Source organism: Tinamus guttatus, unplaced genomic scaffold (genome assembly GCF_059628265.1).
Source record: "Tinamus guttatus ecotype Peru unplaced genomic scaffold, ASM5962826v1 Tinamus_guttatus_pri_ptg000287l, whole genome shotgun sequence".
Taxonomy (NCBI): Eukaryota; Metazoa; Chordata; class Aves; order Tinamiformes; family Tinamidae; genus Tinamus; species Tinamus guttatus.
This window is the reverse complement of record NW_028288821.1, coordinates 5,210,310-5,227,671: the sequence shown is the minus strand read 5'-3', so window position 1 is coordinate 5,227,671 and position 17,362 is coordinate 5,210,310. Positions and strand designations below refer to the sequence as shown.

At 45.6% G+C, this 17,362-nt stretch overlaps 1 protein-coding gene across 1 annotated transcript; it reads right to left on the bottom strand.

Annotated features, from left to right (window-relative positions):
* Positions 1–632: 632 nt before the first annotated feature.
* PGK1 (phosphoglycerate kinase 1) lies at positions 633–12,160 on the bottom strand. Its single transcript, XM_088527526.1, has 11 exons — positions 12,017–12,160; positions 10,413–10,463; positions 9,371–9,526; positions 9,117–9,261; positions 6,768–6,871; positions 6,215–6,334; positions 4,041–4,155; positions 3,546–3,725; positions 2,665–2,842; positions 2,324–2,422; positions 633–1,116 (listed from the first exon to the last, which is right to left on the bottom strand). The coding sequence occupies exons 1-11, from the start codon at positions 12,079–12,081 to the stop codon at positions 1,076–1,078; spliced, it is 1,254 nt and encodes a 417-aa protein (XP_088383652.1). The 5' UTR covers positions 12,082–12,160; the 3' UTR covers positions 633–1,075.
* Positions 12,161–17,362: the final 5,202 nt, after the last annotated feature.

The window sequence follows — 17,362 nt, the reverse complement described above, 5'->3', positions numbered from 1 at the left end:
CTTTATACAGCTGAGGCCACGCAAAACATATAGGGAGACACCAGGAATTCACAAGGAAAAGGGGCAAGCAAGAACTGCTTTACTTTACACAAGCAGATCCGGAGCACCCCATCCTTTTACAGATCTTATTGTACATGCAGAGCCGTGACTGCTTATATAATCCAAAACACACTTTTGGCTGCTCTGAAGCAGAGTTTGATGTAGACCTGGAGTTGGTTTAGAGCCATGCTGTGCTCACATCTGGGTCCTGCAGCAAGCCTAAGAGCCAACCCATGGTAGTCAAGCTGGGAATGCCAACTTCATCCATTTGCACAGTGTCGGTGGTCTTCCACCGATGCTTCTTGTGGTTCTGCAACAGGCCTAAGCCACACACACAACCCTAATTGTCCAAACTGCAGGTTCTGCTATGTTAGCTGTAGTGCTTTTAAAGATCACTTCTTTATTACACATCTCTAACAATCAAATTTTCTTACCAGCAACGTTCACTTTGATGGACAGGATGTTTATACATCCCAATATTTTGACCAAAAAAAAAAAAGAGTGTAAAAAGATCTTCACTGCCTCAAGCCACAAGGAAGGTATTCTAAAACAAACTATTCTAGCAGTCTAAAAGAAGAACCATGTACAAGATGTTAGCACTTTAAATATGTTTATTTAGCAGCTATTACAGTCAGCCTCCAAAAAAATTGGAGCCCCTCTGCTTTCTGAACCGTTTGTCAAGTGATGAGAATGCCTGCTAAAACATTGAGGAAGCTAAACAGTGCACACCTTTCTGAGAAAGGGACAGGCCTAATAGGGATTATTCTCTTTGAAAAGGCAAAATATAAATATATACACTCTAAAGTCACAACATCGATTTAAACAAACTACATTAATTCAAGTGGGATCACAGTGGACAAATCCACATGATGTAAACCGCGGTCGTAAGATCTCTCTGCTGTCTTCTTCTCAAACCCTGTCCGATTTCCATCTACATTCTGCGATCTGCCTAGTGCAGAGCTGAAATACAGAAGCGCTGAAGTGTTGAATCTCAGGGGCTGTGCACAGGAACAGGAACTGGGGAGGCATCTGCTCTTTACACGTTGCTCAGGGCATCCACACCAGGAAGAACCTTACCTGTTAGCAGTTTAAGAAATTATAGATGAAAAAGGGCAGAGACCTCCATGCACTTTTGTAGCTATTCAGGCATGTAGGTTATATTTGAACTGTTTCACAAAAGCGATGTTTTAGTGAGTATCCAGAGCACAACTGCACTCATATATCTGCAGACAGGAGCAAGAAATCTGCTCACCTTCAAGTAAGAAGGCCCAGATTAATGAAGTGTAGCATTTTCTAAAGTATCTTTTCATCCTTCTTTAATACTGAAGACAGACCATTCTGCCTTTGCTTTTTTGAGAAAGCCCACCTTCAAATGGTCAAGCTGTGTGGCAGCACTGAATTCTAACACTGTTCAGAACCCACTAGATTGTTTGATCATTCTTTCTTCTTTTTTAATCTTCAGAAGCTTTTCTAATTAGCTAGACTTCCGTTACATTTAAAAGATCACACACACAACCAGGCATTTTGGGCCAAAACTTAGACAACTTTGTCCCTTTGAATAAATGAGTTGCAGTGTTTCCTTCTAGCCATCTGGATTCTTTCCCTTCACCATCACTCCCTAGGCAACAGAAACAAAAGCTCTGTCTTGCATGTAACTGTTGGAAACTAACAGCTGCAATGCAGTTTATTGCAATTTCTCTTCTACAGAGCAGCTGACAGTATTAGATGATTTACACATATTGGGAAACAGCTAATTACCAGAGGAAACAAAAACTCATTTAGAGTACAATGTAACTCATTAGAAAAATCCTGTAAATTCTCACCATTTTGGATTCCAAGCCCTCTTGTGCAGATTTTTAAGCGATCACTAGAGGGCTCCCCCAAACCAGAGGATTTCAAAACATGCTCTAAAAGATGAGGCATCTAGCCTTCAAGATCATTCAGACAAAATTTCGCAAATGGAAAATGGCTGTATCTTAGTGTTTAAAACAGCCTGGTTAGCAAGACTCAGGGTGAAAAAGGGCCTGATCTCAAGGCTATCTTATTTTCTATCCCAGCATTTTTTGTTTCTGGGTTGGGCAAACAATTTATTTGCAAGAATCCTTCATTTTCTTTCCCCTCCTTAAGGGGAGCTAAGGTTAAAAGAGCTATGAGGAGCACATTGCTCAAAGGTTACGTGCAATTCCACCAGGCAAAACACAAAAGACATAAATCCTGCTGTTGTCCTTTCTTCACCCAGAACTACACGATTTGCTCAAACAAGTTAAGAGGAGAGAACAGTTACCCTCCAGCAGCTCCAGGCTGGCACCACCTCCAGTGCTCACATGGCTAACTTTATCCTCAGTGTTCCACTTTGCACAGCAAGTGGCTGTATCTCCACCGCCTGTTGAAGAAAGAAAAAGATCAGTGAGGCAAAAGAAACAGATTTTGTTCAGCTTAAACAACATAGTCTTGCTCCCAAATGCTCTGCACGAATGCATGCAGTGGTTTTCACAGCCATGCCTGTAAGCTGAGAACATTGGAGAAGGGAAACAATTTGGCAAATATTTTTCAAATTGGCACCAGCAAGCAGATGCTTCTTGCTTGGATTTACCAAGACAGGAACCAACACATACAACTGCTTACCAATAATGGTGATGCAGCCCTTTCCAGTTACTTCCACCACTTTGTCCATCAGGGATTTGGTTCCTCTGGCAAACTTGTCCCACTCAAAGACACCAACTGGACCGTTCCACACAATTTGCTTCGCCCTGCCCACAGCTTCAGCAAACTTCTTACTACTCTCAGGGCCACAATCCAAGCCCTAGGACAAAAAAGAAATCATACATACAGTTACTGCCAACCCTCATCTCAAGTTACCAATGTTTAGCTGGGATCCTCAGAAGCCATTTTTCCTTTTTTTGCCCCTGCCCTTCATGACGCATCCAACAGAATCCCTCTCCATAAACACCCCTACGCGTCAAACACTTGTAAGATGTGAAGCAGACAGCTTAGCCATGGAGCTTGGAAAGGCCTGATGGCTCCGTGGGCACAGCAGCAAGCTAGCTGCTGACGAAGAAACTGCAACAGACCCAGTATGAGAGTTTCTCTGTATGCAGTGAATACTGAGAAACCAAGAGGTTTGCTAGCAGCTGCTGTAGGGTGGAGTCTGGTGTGGTATTTGTCTTTTTAATATGAATAAGTCATTTTTAAATCTATGTCAGATGTTTAAAGCCTAAGTTAGAAAGCTTTTGCCTACTCTAATTAAATTCTGGCCAAATAAAAGGATTGATTACTGCTGCGCTCAGATACAAAGGTTTAAGAAGTTTGCTTCTTAATCCAAATCTCTCAAAAGCTACTTTAGGCTTAAAAATTCAAGACAAACCATAGGGCTTCAGTTTCATTAAGCCAACAGACCCAGCTGACTCCCTTCTGAAACATTTACAAAGGGTCATTAGTACTTTTCTTAGTTCTTAAAAAAGTGTCCTTCCCTGCTTACTGTGCATTTTTAGTGCATTAAAACTTACCATCCAGCCATCAGGAATGCCTGAAGCCACTGTAGCTTCTCCAGACTGTGCATGCTCATCAAATTTGTCTGCAGTGACAAAGTCAACAGGCAGAGTAATTTTCACACCATTCTTCTCTGCCTTGGCCATGAGGTCCTTGACAATTTTTGATCCCTCTTCATCAAACAGGGAGTTGCCAATCTATAAAAACAGTCAGGGGGAGAGGAGGAGAGGAAAAGAGTCAGGCATTTGTTTTTACAATTACATTTGTCATTACAAGAGAACAGCAGCAGTCAGCCACGCTGCTTGGGTGGCAAATCTGGAGAGACTGCTCCCTTAACCTACCTAACCATCAGCATTAATCCCTGTTTTTGCAGACTGACTGTCAAGAAAATTCTCCATGCTTCTCTGCTCTCACAAGAGTCAATACAGCAAATTCTCAAAACCAAAACACACAAGAGACACTTCGGATCATCACCTTTACTGGAAACATTCACAGAACTGCTATTTTCATACCTTCATGTTGTTGATCACTTTGAGGAAGGTGAATGCCATTCCACCACCAATGATCATCTCATTGACCTTATCCAACATGTTATTGATCAGCTGGATCTTATCCTGAACTTTAGCTCTGAAGACAGAGAGAAAGAGTGAACAGTGTAGCCATAACCAGAACCCTTTCTGACAAAATATATTCTCTTTTAGACCAAGACAACAAAGGAATCATGAGGAGTGGACAGAAAGGAGGGAATCTGGCAGTGTAATAAGCATAGTGTTAAACAGTGACTTACAGGAGCATTCTTCAGCCTTACTTTCCCTCCCTGTTTATATATGAGCCTCACCTGACACTTTAATACCTATTCCCCTGAGCTGTCCAGCAGGGCAGAGCTGGGATTAGAGCAATGCCATTCACAACCCCTGTCCAACCCTGATTCACTGTCCTATGCTCAGCTCCCCAGCACACTCAGCCTAGCTTCAAAATACCCAAAGTGACCTCCAGAACTGCCCCACAAAAGCAGATGACTGATGCCTTTGGCACGAGATACAAACGATAACGAAAGAACAATGCCAAAATTATGTTATGTAAGAAGGTAAAAAAGAGGCAAGAAATGGACTCAAATCTCCTGTCTTCCCTCTTTAATGCCATGCACTGAATTCAAGCAGTGCAGTAGTAGCGTCACTGTGCTATGGGAGCTGAACTGATAAAGAAGCTACCAATGATACAAAGAGAGCCACATCAAAATCCTGCAGGGCCCACCTTCCCGTGCAGAGCTCCAGGCAAGAAAACAGCTGGGAAGGCGAGTGGGACTTCTGCCTCCTTCACTTGCACATACTCTGCTCCTAACACTGAATTGCTTTCTTGCACATAGTTTTCCTTTGCCAGTACATTTATTTGCATTTCACTTGTTAAAACAATTCTTCCCACTTAAACTTCTGAGTCCAGTTTTGCTATACAGCCAACCTGCAGCTTTCAAGTTGAGACTTCCTCCTGGGCTACTGTAGGAGGAGACCATGGAGCAAAACTTGCTAAGATGCTATCATCTCACCTGGGAGCAGCTGCAGCACCACTAGAACGGTGCTGTTTTCAAACAGTTATTCTGTGGCGCTCAACTGCTCTCAGATCTCCTACCGTGTTTCACTATATTGCACAGTTGGTATTAATCAGTCCTTGGCCCCACAGCAAGTTTTATATCCAGCCCCAGGCTTTGAAATGCTGCCCATCTCTTCGCACCCCTCTAATATAAGGTTATTTTGTTCCCATGGGATTTACAACACTTCCAGACTTTACTAATAGGCCTGATATTTTAATAACGCCATTGAAGTGCAACCTGAACTCTAATATCTGATGGGGTGATAAAGTAACTAACTTTCCCTTGATTCTACCAAGGTCAATGAGGAATACATAGCGATGGCTACCCACTTTATGATGCGTAGCCTGCAAACTCTAAAATTTGGAAGATGTTCATGTGTGAAAACAGCAGGAATAAGCCAGATACTTTAACTGAGAACATGGGAATGTTAGGGTGTTGAAGCTTTGCATTAATTAGCAAACTCTGTGATAAAACTCCTGTTATTAAACTGAGCATGCATATACTACAAGAATCAGCAGCGGTGGGAAATTATTTCTAGACCCAAGTAGTCTTCCAGTTTCGCACCTTCAAGACTTCTCGTATATGAGCTGTTGCTAAAGAGCAGGGGCTCACCCAGCTACAGTAGGTCACCATTGCATAATGACAGCCTGTGTCAACTTAGAAGGTGCTGAGCTTGCAGGATGCTTGTACCCTGAACCGCAGAGGAAAGGTCACTGACAATGTTTCAGGGCCATCATGTGTATCCAATAGCTCTCCTGGTTTGCCTGTTCAACAAGCTGCCATGGACTAACTCAAGGTGGTGGGGAAAGATGGTTCAAGCTGCCATGGACTAACTGAAGCTGGGGAGAATAAGATGGTTAAGAGATATATGAGGGATGTTATCAGGGATAACATTATTACAGGAGTGGATAGGGTCAGTTAGCTCCTCTATAATCCATATCCTACAGATATCTCAGCATGTATCTACAAGTCTGAATGGCAAGTATAGTTCCAAGAAAAGCACTTGTTTGAAACAAACCAAGAAAACTTCTCATTTCTTACAGTGAGAAAACTGGGTTTTAAAGAGAAATAAAAAATGGGTTCATTCTTTCGTCTTACCCTCCGAGAATTGCTAAGAAGGGTCTCTCTGGACTCTCTAGGGCCTTAGCAAAATAATCCAGTTCTTTCTTCATCAGGAAGCCAGCAGCCTTCTGAGGCAGATGCACACCTACCATGGAGCTATAGGAAGAAAAAAAAAAAAAAAAAGTGAAGAAAGGAAAAACATTTGCATCAGTACAGGTCCAAACAACCTCGTGTCTCACAGCATTACCAAGGCAATCCTTTAGTCAGCTGCAGCAGTGAGAATATCGACTATCTGTATGAAGACAAACATAAGATTTTTCTTTTCCTGGTTTCCCAAGCCAGCTGCATTTGTTTACTGCTCTGAGGTTGTTTTTTCATGAACTATTTTGATTTGGAAGACATTAGATCCAAAATGCTGAGAAGCAAATAGTGATAGTAAAAGAAGAGATTCCTTCCTCCAGGAACACTGGATTATAAAATAAAGATGCATACATATTTGACCACACACTCCATGAGAATAATTAGTATTGTGTTTTCACAGTAGACAACATTTTGCAGTTGGGCCTGTGGCAGAAAGATGAATTCATACCTGTGAGCTCGGTGGGCAGTTCCAAAAGCATCATTGACATAAACATCTCCCAGTTTAGAAAGAGAAGCTCTGAAAGCCTCCACCTTGGCTGGGTCAGCCTTGATCTAAAAAGATAGAAGAATGACAAGTTTGTGCTATTCAGTTACAAACACAGAGCTGGTTTTGACATTAGAATAAAATTCTACCATTTGGCTGGTAAACCCAAAGAAAAGGCCGCTGTGGAAACTCACGAGCTTATCTTGTAGCTCACCGCATTTCAAGCTTCAAGCTTACCTCAAGCATCAAATTCTTAAGGAAATAGTAAGGCAGGAATAAATTGCAGCTTTATCAATCTTTGGGCCTCTCTCGAACAAATTTTTCAATTATGTGCAGTGAATCCTATCAAAGAAAGGGTGCACTGTGCCAAGACAGTGCTAAGACGAGAGCAAATACATTCATGCTCAGCTGCTATGCAGGCAAGTTTGGTTCCTGTCACCACAGGTAAAGGATGAGTTCTGGAAGAATTCACTTGGCAACCACATTAAGGTGAGGACTAATTTATAAATATCCTGTGCACTAACACAGACCATGGTGACACCAACAAATTCAGGAATACTGGAAATAAGCTAAGTGTGTAGCAGGTGTGAACAGACACATTCCTGTTAACAGGCTTTTTCTCCATCCTCCGGCATCCTACCAGATCCTTCAAGTTGTTCAGTTTTCTTTCCCACCACCAGAAAGACAGCAGAGCTCTCCTGAGAGTAAAGGGACTTTTTGGATCTAGTTTGTAGCCATGTGCTGTTGAAGAGCCCCAAGTAGCAGTCAGGCAAACACCTCTCTAAGGGCCTTCCCACCTATCAGCTCACCATCACAAGTGAGGCTTCTTCTCCGACTGCTTCTGCTCATACTCGGATGCAGTATCACAGAGGTGACAACAGGAAACACTCTAATATACAGCAGGTGTGTTCAGCAAGGCTTTGGATGCCCTGCTTACTCATGCAGCCTTAGCAGAAAAAGACAAGCCAAGGGCCTACAAGATTGTAGAACACTGCTGTCAACTGCTCCTTACTTGCTAAAATGCCTGGCTCTACACAGCAAAGTTAAGTGCTGCTTTGGGGAATCACATTTTCCAATTGCCAGTTCAGTCTGTGTCTTTGAATAGCACCTCTATTTCCACAGCACTGGCTTTCATTTCTATTAGGACAAGAAATTGGTCTGTCAACAGCACCTCTGATTTTGTGCTCAGCTGCACTGCATGCCTCCATATACCTACAGCCAGCTAAATAATGCGCCAATTACACAAGGACACAAAATCAAGGGAATGTTTCCCAAAGCAAATTAAAGTCTTGTCTCATTCTTCTCCCTGCCACATACTGGCTTTCAGTGGCACAAGGTGGTGGGGAGTAACTCCAGACTTGTTCAACTTCTCATTGCTCCCTGCAAAAACTTCCTGGTTCTCTGGCCATTTTTTCAAGCTACAGAGTCCTGTGTCAACCCATAAAGGGCACCACACGATGTCGGCATTCCTCTCCATGCAGTGCAGCTGAAAGGAGCCAAGGCCTCAGGAAAGTTAATGGGGTCACCATCGCTAAGAAAAGCAGCTGTCTGGAGCAAGCATTCTTCCTGACCTTCAGGAAAATGTCAGAGGTGCACCGAGCTGGCTACTCCAGGAGAAAGCAGCTTTACACAGGGGGTTGAAAATCCCTCCACAGCACAACACTTAGACCTTGTATTACAACATTAAGCAGAAAACAATGAAGGAAATGTGTTTTTTATGGTCTCAATGACATAAGGTATCTCTGACAGACTTTGTTTTCTGCTCTGGAGATTCTCAGATAGAAGTGTAAGCGGCAGCAACCAGCAATTGCCTGCACAGCCCTTCTCAGCCTTTCTCTCAGATTATGCCACCTGTGACATAGCCATCTTAAAGACTTTAATTTTGGAAGTCTTCCTGTTGCTCAAAATACTCAGTGCTTACCTATAGCCAGCACATGTTGTGACTTCTCAAGGATGTTTTACAGTCCCCCCAAAAAACTGAGATGTGAAGAAGATACACATAGTGCTTCCCCTTTCTTTTTTAGATCAATGAGCTTAGTTTAGCACTAAACGAGGTTCCACAAAGATAATGTCCACGGAGAGCTCCTAAGGCTCCAAGGCCCTTTTGTATGTCAGATTTGCCATCATATATTCAATGCATTGACTCAACCTCTAGGGAAGAGCACAACAGAGGTGATCGGACACACTACACAGCAGCACCCTGACACCCTTCTGAAAATAGCCAGAACACAAGCTCCTTGTTGGTCTAGAGCAAACGAGGTACAAAGTGCAGGCCAGTGCAGGTACCCACACAGCCTAGACCACGAGCATCACCTTGTTCCCTGAAGCATCCTTCCCCTTCCCTTCTTCTTCTACATGGAACCGGAGGTTCTCCAGGAGGATGATGGAGCCATTTGCAGGATTGGCACAGGCTTTTTCCACCTCAGGACCAACACAGTTCTTCAGAAATAAGACTTCCCTGGAGACACAAGATATACCTTGTCAGCACTCTTCCTTTCAGAGCAGGAAGCATCCGGCTCAACCAAAAGAGAGGGCCTGAGGGATGCTGAACAGCTCTTCTACTTCACCTGCCCATGAGCGCTTTAAGTTCCACGGCCACTGGAGCCAAGGAGAACTTATCAGGCATGGGAACACCATCTGGGCGGCCCAGGTGACTCATCAAAACCACTGACTTTGCTCCATGATCCAAGCAGTGCTTGATGGTAGGAACAGCTGCCTTGATTCTGTAACAGCAGAGAAGAACAAGTGAAATTAAGAGTTACTGACCACTTAGCTGAGAGCCATGGGAGTCACCCCTCAAAAGAGACAGAAGAAAGCCAGCACAAGAGCAGGATTGTTATTTAAGAAGTCCATCCTACCTTGGGTGTTGGCATGATTCAACATACTACATGAAAACAGCATGGGATCACCAGTAGTATTCCCCCAAAAGGAACGCTGGGCTTCTCAGGAACCCTGTGCGTGCTGATACTTAGGTCCACAAGACTAACCGCATGTCACAGAATACAGCTTCCCTAGGGGATCTTATCCAACCTAGTCCTCTCCCAGGGAAGGCAGGCAGGCAGGAAATGTTACAGTTATACATCTCAACACATTTTCAGATGTTTCACTGTAATATTCTGTGAGATGTAGAGCACAAGAGTTAAATGAACTTTGCTGTCCACATTCTGCTCACTGCTTGTAGCTAAGAAATGCCAAGAAACTGGAACATCAGTGTTCCTGGAGCAGTCCCAGTAAAGTTGGGGATGTTGAACAGTGAGCTTACACAACAAAATCTCACATTCAGCCAGAGAGGTGCTTGTGAAACAGCCTTGACACTGCAACCAGTTAAATCAAAATCAAGTTTAAGATCTGTGCTATTAGAGACATCTTCTATATACTTTCCACAGCAGCTATGATGAGAAGCCTTGTTATAAGCATAGTTTGCTAACAGCTGCAGGTTTTGTTTTTGTTTGTTTTTGAATAAGAATTGTCAGATTTTCTCTGGAGATACCTTTAATTGCTTGGCAGCTGCAACTGACAGCTTGACCACAAGCACCTGACAATACTGGGCTGAAACCGGGGAGAAAATGGACTTTGGGGCTTCTATCGGTGATGGGAAATGGGGCTTACCTTTGATTGTTGGTTATTTTGTGATCCTTCATCGGAACATTGAAGTCAACCCTAAAAAACAGTAAGAATTGAATATGCAACAAATGCAACAAACAATATTCTTTTACAAAGAATAATGAAGCCTGCTGGTAAAGGGAGCTGCTAGAAAAGCAGTTACAATTAGAGTAAGATTTTCAGTTCTGCCATGCACAAGTCCTATTATGAAGTTAACATTTTATTAGCCTATATTGTGACAATAAAATTTAAACAGAGAATAAACATTAAAGTTATGCCACTAACATATCCCAACAGTTAGGACCATAGTAGCAGTGATGCTGAAGCAGAAAAAGAAAACTGGGACTGGAAACTGCTATTCCTTTAGAAAACCATGCTCTCAGATCACCTACTTGGGGGTTTCTCAGGGAAAGGAAGTGGATAATATATAGTAATATCGTGTTCTCCTATTTCTGCCTTTTTGTGAGCTTTTCAAAGCAGAGCTCTTATTTGGAGACACGGCTGTTGTACTGGACCATGTGCTTTAATTATTTAACTTTAACTTCTCCGCATCTAACTGCTGCGGCTCAGAACATCCCCGGAGGAGATCTCGCGTGGACGCGGCGCTAACCTCGCCGCGCTCCGCAGCCGGATGCAGCCGGAAGGGAGGAGTCTCACCAGCCATCGCTGACCGCCGCGTGCCCATGGCACAGCAACAGGAAGCCGAGTTGCATAACGGCTCCAAGCTGAACTTACTCATCGGACACCAAAATGACGGATCTTTTCTCCTATCCGACCCATTCACGGAAAACATGGCCAAAATGGGATCACTAAGAAGCAGAATCGCTTTCTTTTGAGGAGGAAGAAAACACCTAACCGCATATCAGAATAAGAAATGCTACATTACACTTTATCAACCGTTCAGTATTAAAGAGCACCAAAATTCAATAGGCTGCTTGGATTTTTTCTGTAGTATGTTCAGCACAAGAAAACATAGAGAGAGCTTCAGGAACTGATGGCTAAAGAGGCATCCGAGCAGAAGGAATTCAGCTGGCAGCCCACAGCACAGTGGGCTAATCCTGGAAAGAAGCTGGGGGGAAGCACCGCTCTTGTGCTGTTGTTCAAAACAAGGAACATAAGAATGGCTTGCACTGCACAGCAGGGCTACCAAAGGCAGGCCCCATCCCGCTGCACGGTGCCCTGAAACCTGAGCTCTCCTTGAATCCTTCCTCCTCCCGCGCCCCCGTTTGGCTGGCAGGAGCAAGCTGCAATTACCATGGATCGGAGGGAGGAAAGGCCCTGGCTTTAGCGGCACGGGGAGCACATGGCGGAGCTTTTCAGGGAAACCAGGCGCCGGCGGGAAGCGCGTAGGCAGCACGTACCCTGCTGCTTCAGTGTGTTCTCGAAGCCAGGCCGAGAATTGCAAGGAGGGAAGTGGCCATTACCTGCTGGGGACTGGCTCTGTGAGCGAGATTGCTCCGCAGCACATGTCTGCTCAGAGGGCCAGAAATGCCACTGCTCAGGCAATAAGTTTTTCCTCGCATCCCTTCAGGGGAGACGCGCAACCCCGAGCGAGCTGCTCCTAAGGGCAAACGCCAAGTGTCCCGCACGTCCACAGGCCCCAGCCTCACCTCATGACGACGCGCTTGCCCTTCACGTCCACCTTGTCCAGGGTGAGCTTGTTGGAGAGCGACATCTTGCCCGCGTGTGCTGCCCGTCCTGCGCCGCCGCGCGCTCTGCCGCAGCGCCCGCCGCCGCCCGCGCCGCGCCGCCGCCGCCCGCCCCCGCGCCGCGCCCATTGGTCCTCCCCGCGCCGCCGCGCGCCGCCATTGGTCAGGCTGCCTGCCCGTCGACGGCTGTCGGCGCCCCGCCCCCGCGGGGCGCTGCGCCGCGCGCCAGGGCCCGTCACGTCGCGCACGGAGCCGCCGCGCCGCGAGCGGCCTCGCTGAGCGGGGCGGCCCCGGCGAGCGGGCGAGGAGCCCCGGGCGGGCCCGGCCGAGCCGCGCTCCCATTCTGCCACACACTAACACACACACCCGGCTGCCCGGCACAAGATGGAGGCTGCAGCGGGCTGGCCCGTGAGGCGCCTGCCTCACCTAAGCAAGGAGTGGGGCAGCGGCCCCGCCACGAATGAAAAATGCACCCACGTGCGAGGGGGTCTATACACGTGCGCCGCGGCCAGCGCGTGGTGTGGAAAAGGAGCGCGGGCGTAGCCCAGAGGTCGCTGGGCCTTCCTGGTTGCGGTGGGGTTTCCTTCAGCCATATTCACTCTTTAGACCGTTCTTTGAGAGAAAATTCCGAGCATGGGCCCAGGGCGGGGGAAGCAGCAGAAAGGAGCACCCGCGGGAGCAGTGCCAGGGCGTGCTCGTGCATCCCCTCCGCACGCCGTGTTAATTAGTGTAATTCTTTGTTGAAACATGGACACACTCGAAAGGTGATGGCTCAGATCAGCAAAGAGGCAGACGTAAGCAAAGCCATCCACGTTTTGTGTTGTGCACAGACCAAACCACCCAATTTGTGCAGCAGCAAACGGGATCCATGCCGGCATACGGGACTTTTTTTAAGCAGCTTTCGTGGCATCTGCTTGCAGTAAAAATGCACAGAGGAGAAATGTCACAGTGCACGGCCTGAGCGCCGCAACTTGAGCAGTCTGGTAACATAAGCTGCGAGGTAACATATGAGCTGCTAAGTGCAGCGAGAAGAGGGGACTCCCCTTAAAGGACAACAGTGGTGGCTTTGGGGAATTTTACTGCCTTTGGGGGGTCCCTTGCTGCAAGCCTTTGTCTGCAGAATCAAACAGTAAAAGAGGAATGATTCCTGACAAAGCAAGGCACAGAAAGCTGCAGGCTACTTCCAGCACAGTAAGGGTTGATGTAATAAAAATACCACATAAAGAGATTTAAAAAAAGCAACCAGAACACTTTTACTAAATACTACTGCACTGCTAACGTATATATACATATATATATATATATACACGTGCTTATATTTACAGAATGTTGTATAGTAAATCCTTATTTATCTGTAACTTAGTGCAGCTATAAAGATCTGGTGCTTTGGGGTAGAACTGCAGCTGCAGTTGATAAGGTTGACCTTGGTTTCAGGCTTGCTTGTTTTGTCTCTGTATTTTAAAAGAATGTGGGAGGAAGGTGCAGGACGGCTGGCAGTAGCAGGACATAATGCCAGCTAAAGCACAGCCTGGTCACCAGATTTCAGTGTGTTATGAAGACATTGTAAAGATAGAAAGCCATCAGAAAAGGGGAAGTATCACAGACACATGCTCAAAGTGATAGCATAGTCCCATGCTTGAGTCACCTTTCTGCCCTTCCCTCCTCTTGTGAAATATTTAGAAAATTCTACAAATATTTAAAGAAAAGTCTATGCCAACAGTTCAAGATTTGTACTCTGAAGTTAACCAGTACAAAGAAGGGCAAAGGACAGGTGCCAAAAAAATAAATAAAAACCAGCCGAGGCGCTGGCCTTGGGACCGTGCCGATGCCAGGAGCCGGGAGCGCAGCCCGTGCTCCGTGCGGCAGAGCTGGCGGCGGCAGCGTGGGCCCAGCTGCTGCTTTCAGGCAGAAGGAGTGAAGTTGTGGCAAGTCCGGGCAGGTCAGATGCTGGAGCTCTGGCCTAGACATTTACATGAGAGCAACTGAACTGCTACAGCTTGGAGACCAGTAACCTGCATTTTCGTCTGTGCCGCATGATCCAGTCTCCCTGCTTTTATAACAACCATGTGCATTTTATGTTTCTACTTAAAACCAGGCTTCAGCATAATTTAATTTTTTTTCCCCCCTCCCACCGGTACTACAATATTCAAGCACATGTATCTACAAGATATGAGGTTATTCTTTCCCTCCTTCAGAGGAAGAACATCAGGCTGGAGGAACCGTTTTTCTTTTCTCTAAACTGAGCCTTGCAAGCTTATATGCCTACATTTCAGGAACGGTGCACTGTGAATTGAGTCTGAAGGAGGTACATTTAAAAGAGGTGGCTTTTATACATTCATTTCATGAGGTAGTTTTAACCTCCTAAACCATGTCCTAGTAACATATATATACTTATATATATAAAATTAAATTTAGGAACTATTGAATTGATTTAAAACACACAAGATTTTCTTGGGCTCTCAAAGCTGATGGTGTCAGGGCCTTTCCCTATTCAGTGTGAACATAACGAGCAGGCTCCTCTCACCCGTTTCAGGGGCAGGTGCTTGTTTTAACATAACTGGCTCCTGTTCTTTGGGCCTGGCCCCAGCCCTGTCCCCACATCCCCGCTGTGCCGGAAGGGGATGTGATTCCTGGACTTCTTAAGATGCAGGGCCCTCTAGGGGAGATGGGTGATAATTCCATGGAAAACGTTGAAGTTCAGCCTCTGGTTGTGCGCAGGGTCGCTGTTTCTGCAAGGAGCCGTGGAAAGGGCTTCCCCAGCCCCCTGCCTTGAGGAAACGCCTCCCTGAAGCAGAACGTGCCTCAAAGCGAGTGCGTTTCACCAAGGAGCTTCCTCCATCTCCGTAGGGCAGCAGCTGGCCGTGCTGCGGGAATGGAAGGCAAGGGAATGAGGGAAAGTGCTGGGATTTGTCACAGGCCGGTTGCACAAGGCTCACCTCCCCATATTTAATCCTTCTAACGAGGCGGAGTTGGTGGTTGGGACACTTCCCTGCCCCTCAGGGCAAGGCTGGGCCAACATCTTCCTAGGACTGGTGAAGCAGTCGCTGCTCGTGGGTGTTACCAGCTGGGACTAGTGGGATTACTAGGCAAAAATAGTATTAGATTTATACCTGCAAGCTGATTACTGCTTTGAAGACTAAGTGTATCGTATATTAATTATATATATACACACACAAAAAAGAGCAAAATTACTAAATAATAATTGCCAAGGAGCTAATGAACGCAAGCCTGTAGACCCTGTCTGCTTTCTGCTGTAGCTGAGCATGCTCGTGCACCACCCCCCAGTTCTGCTTCTAACCTGCTAAAAAGTTTTAGACACACATTGCATAGAATAGAATGAAGTATGTGGGATACAGAAATCTCACCTCTTCGGCAGCTTTTGTTCGTGACCTCCGAGGCAGGTGAAAATTCGAAGCTACCTAAATTATCCAGAAATGTGGAAGGAAATAAATGGCTGTGAGTAGCAAGCTGTGAGAGGGCTTCCTGGGAAGGGGGCAGGAAAGGAGAGCTGCTTTCATCACGCTGTGGCCAAGCAAAGCCTCTCCTTACCAAACATCCCCAACTCCTCACATTACAGGAGAGGAGAAACTTTTCCAAAGGCTACAAGGATCTTAATAATTTCTGCCTTTGATGTCATCTATTAAACTTGTGGCTATTTACATTTATCACAGAAAGTGTATAGTGGCAAGATTATACCCATTTTCAAAGCGCATTTGGCGCAAGATTGAGGGAGTCCCAGCTGGGCAATGTCACATCAGGGTGACTTGTTTCTTGGAGGTATTTCTCTTGCAGAATGCCAGGACAAGGAGGGGCAGTTTAAAGGAAAGGCTCATGTTAGATAAGGGAGCTCCAGGGAAGAAAGGTGCTTAGCACTGTTAGGGACAGCTGGGATAGGGCACGGGGAGGCAGGAGCAGAGCCAGGTTTGTCTGATCCTGCCGCAATGTGGCGGCCAGGCCTGGGAGGCTGGAGCGAGTCTTGTGACAGGCCTGTTCTCTGAGACATTCAAGAGATAAGATTTTCCATTTCCTCCAAGTGCGTTCTTACTGATACAAACCCATTACATTCCAGCTCCGCCTTCGGTCTGCAAAATGGATGAGTGACAAAAGGTGTCAGAAACCCAACGTCCAAGTTTATACCAAGTGAGGCTGAAACAGAGCATCTCATCCACCCCACGTGCTGTAACAGAAGCCTGAGGCTTCAGACCGAGCTGCTTTTCCTCTGCTTCACCGAAGAGGTTGCTGCAAAACCCTGACTGGATACCAACGGAAAGGAAGAGCATTCTAGTGAATTAAAAAAAAAAGTAAGTAAGTAAATACAACCAGATATTCCCAAGCTAACGCAGGGCTGGATTTCAGCACTCGGGTGGTTATACCAGGCCTGGGCGGGAAGCTGGCGCTCCCCAGGACAGGTGGGTTGGTTGACACCTTGTGCCGTGGGTTGCCGCCACCTTCCCCGCTCCGCAGGGATCCCTACCCCGTGCGGGGGGAGCCCGCGTGGCAGCCCCTTCCCTGGCTGCGGATCTCGCCCTCATCTGCCCATCAGCTCGGCAGGCTGGGCAGCAAGAGAAGCACTAAAAAGCCATCAAAGACCACAGCTGCAGAAGGAGGGTTTGGATGCTGCATCTTTATTATAGAGTTTGTAGTGACCATTATAGCTACGGAGGCACCGACTTAGACTAGGAAGTGCGAGACTACGCGGGTCTCTATGCGGAGAAATGTAACAGCACTCAACACTAACTGCCCCTAGTAGCACTCATTTCTCTCCTCCATATCAAATCACAACAAAACAAGACAGACTTACAGCTTTAAAAAATTTGGTCAGAACTTCCATTTTGAGTAGTGAAATGAACACTGTTATTTGCATTGTAAATAAATAAAATTACTTAATGTGTTTCACAGGCTTCACTTTTTTATATAAAATCCCAAGTGCCTATGCTTTTAAATGGCTATTAAAATTCAAAAAGTGATTTTTAAAGCTTTAAGCATATGCACTTTGTTTCATTTTTAAATAAAGGCATTTTTTATAAATAGCTAGTCATAGAAAATAATAAAATAGACACACTAGTAATACATAAATTCATTTGTAACTGCATACTTCCAAGTTTTTAAAGACACTTTAAATTCCTGATTGCAAGTTGCCTCCAACAGGAATAAAATATTTACATATTAGAACATGCACATTTGGGGAAACATTTGCCTCACATTTCACTTGCACTCTACATTCAGACTGAAAAGTGTTTTGGTTCTTTTGACTTAAAGCACCTTATAAAATATTTTCATCTCAGAGTAACATTCGGTAAGTCAGTG

Coding starts and splice junctions, on each gene's coding strand:
- PGK1 (XM_088527526.1), bottom strand. CDS start 12,081: ATGTCGCTCTCCAACAAGCTCACCCTGGACAAGGTGGACGTGAAGGGC. Junction 9,527..10,412: donor AAAATAACCAACAATCAAAG/GTAAGCCCCATT, acceptor CTGCTGTTACAG/AATCAAGGCAGCTGTTCCTA. Junction 1,117..2,323: donor CAGCCTGGAGCTGCTGGAGG/GTAACTGTTCTC, acceptor AACTGCTAACAG/GTAAGGTTCTTCCTGGTGTG.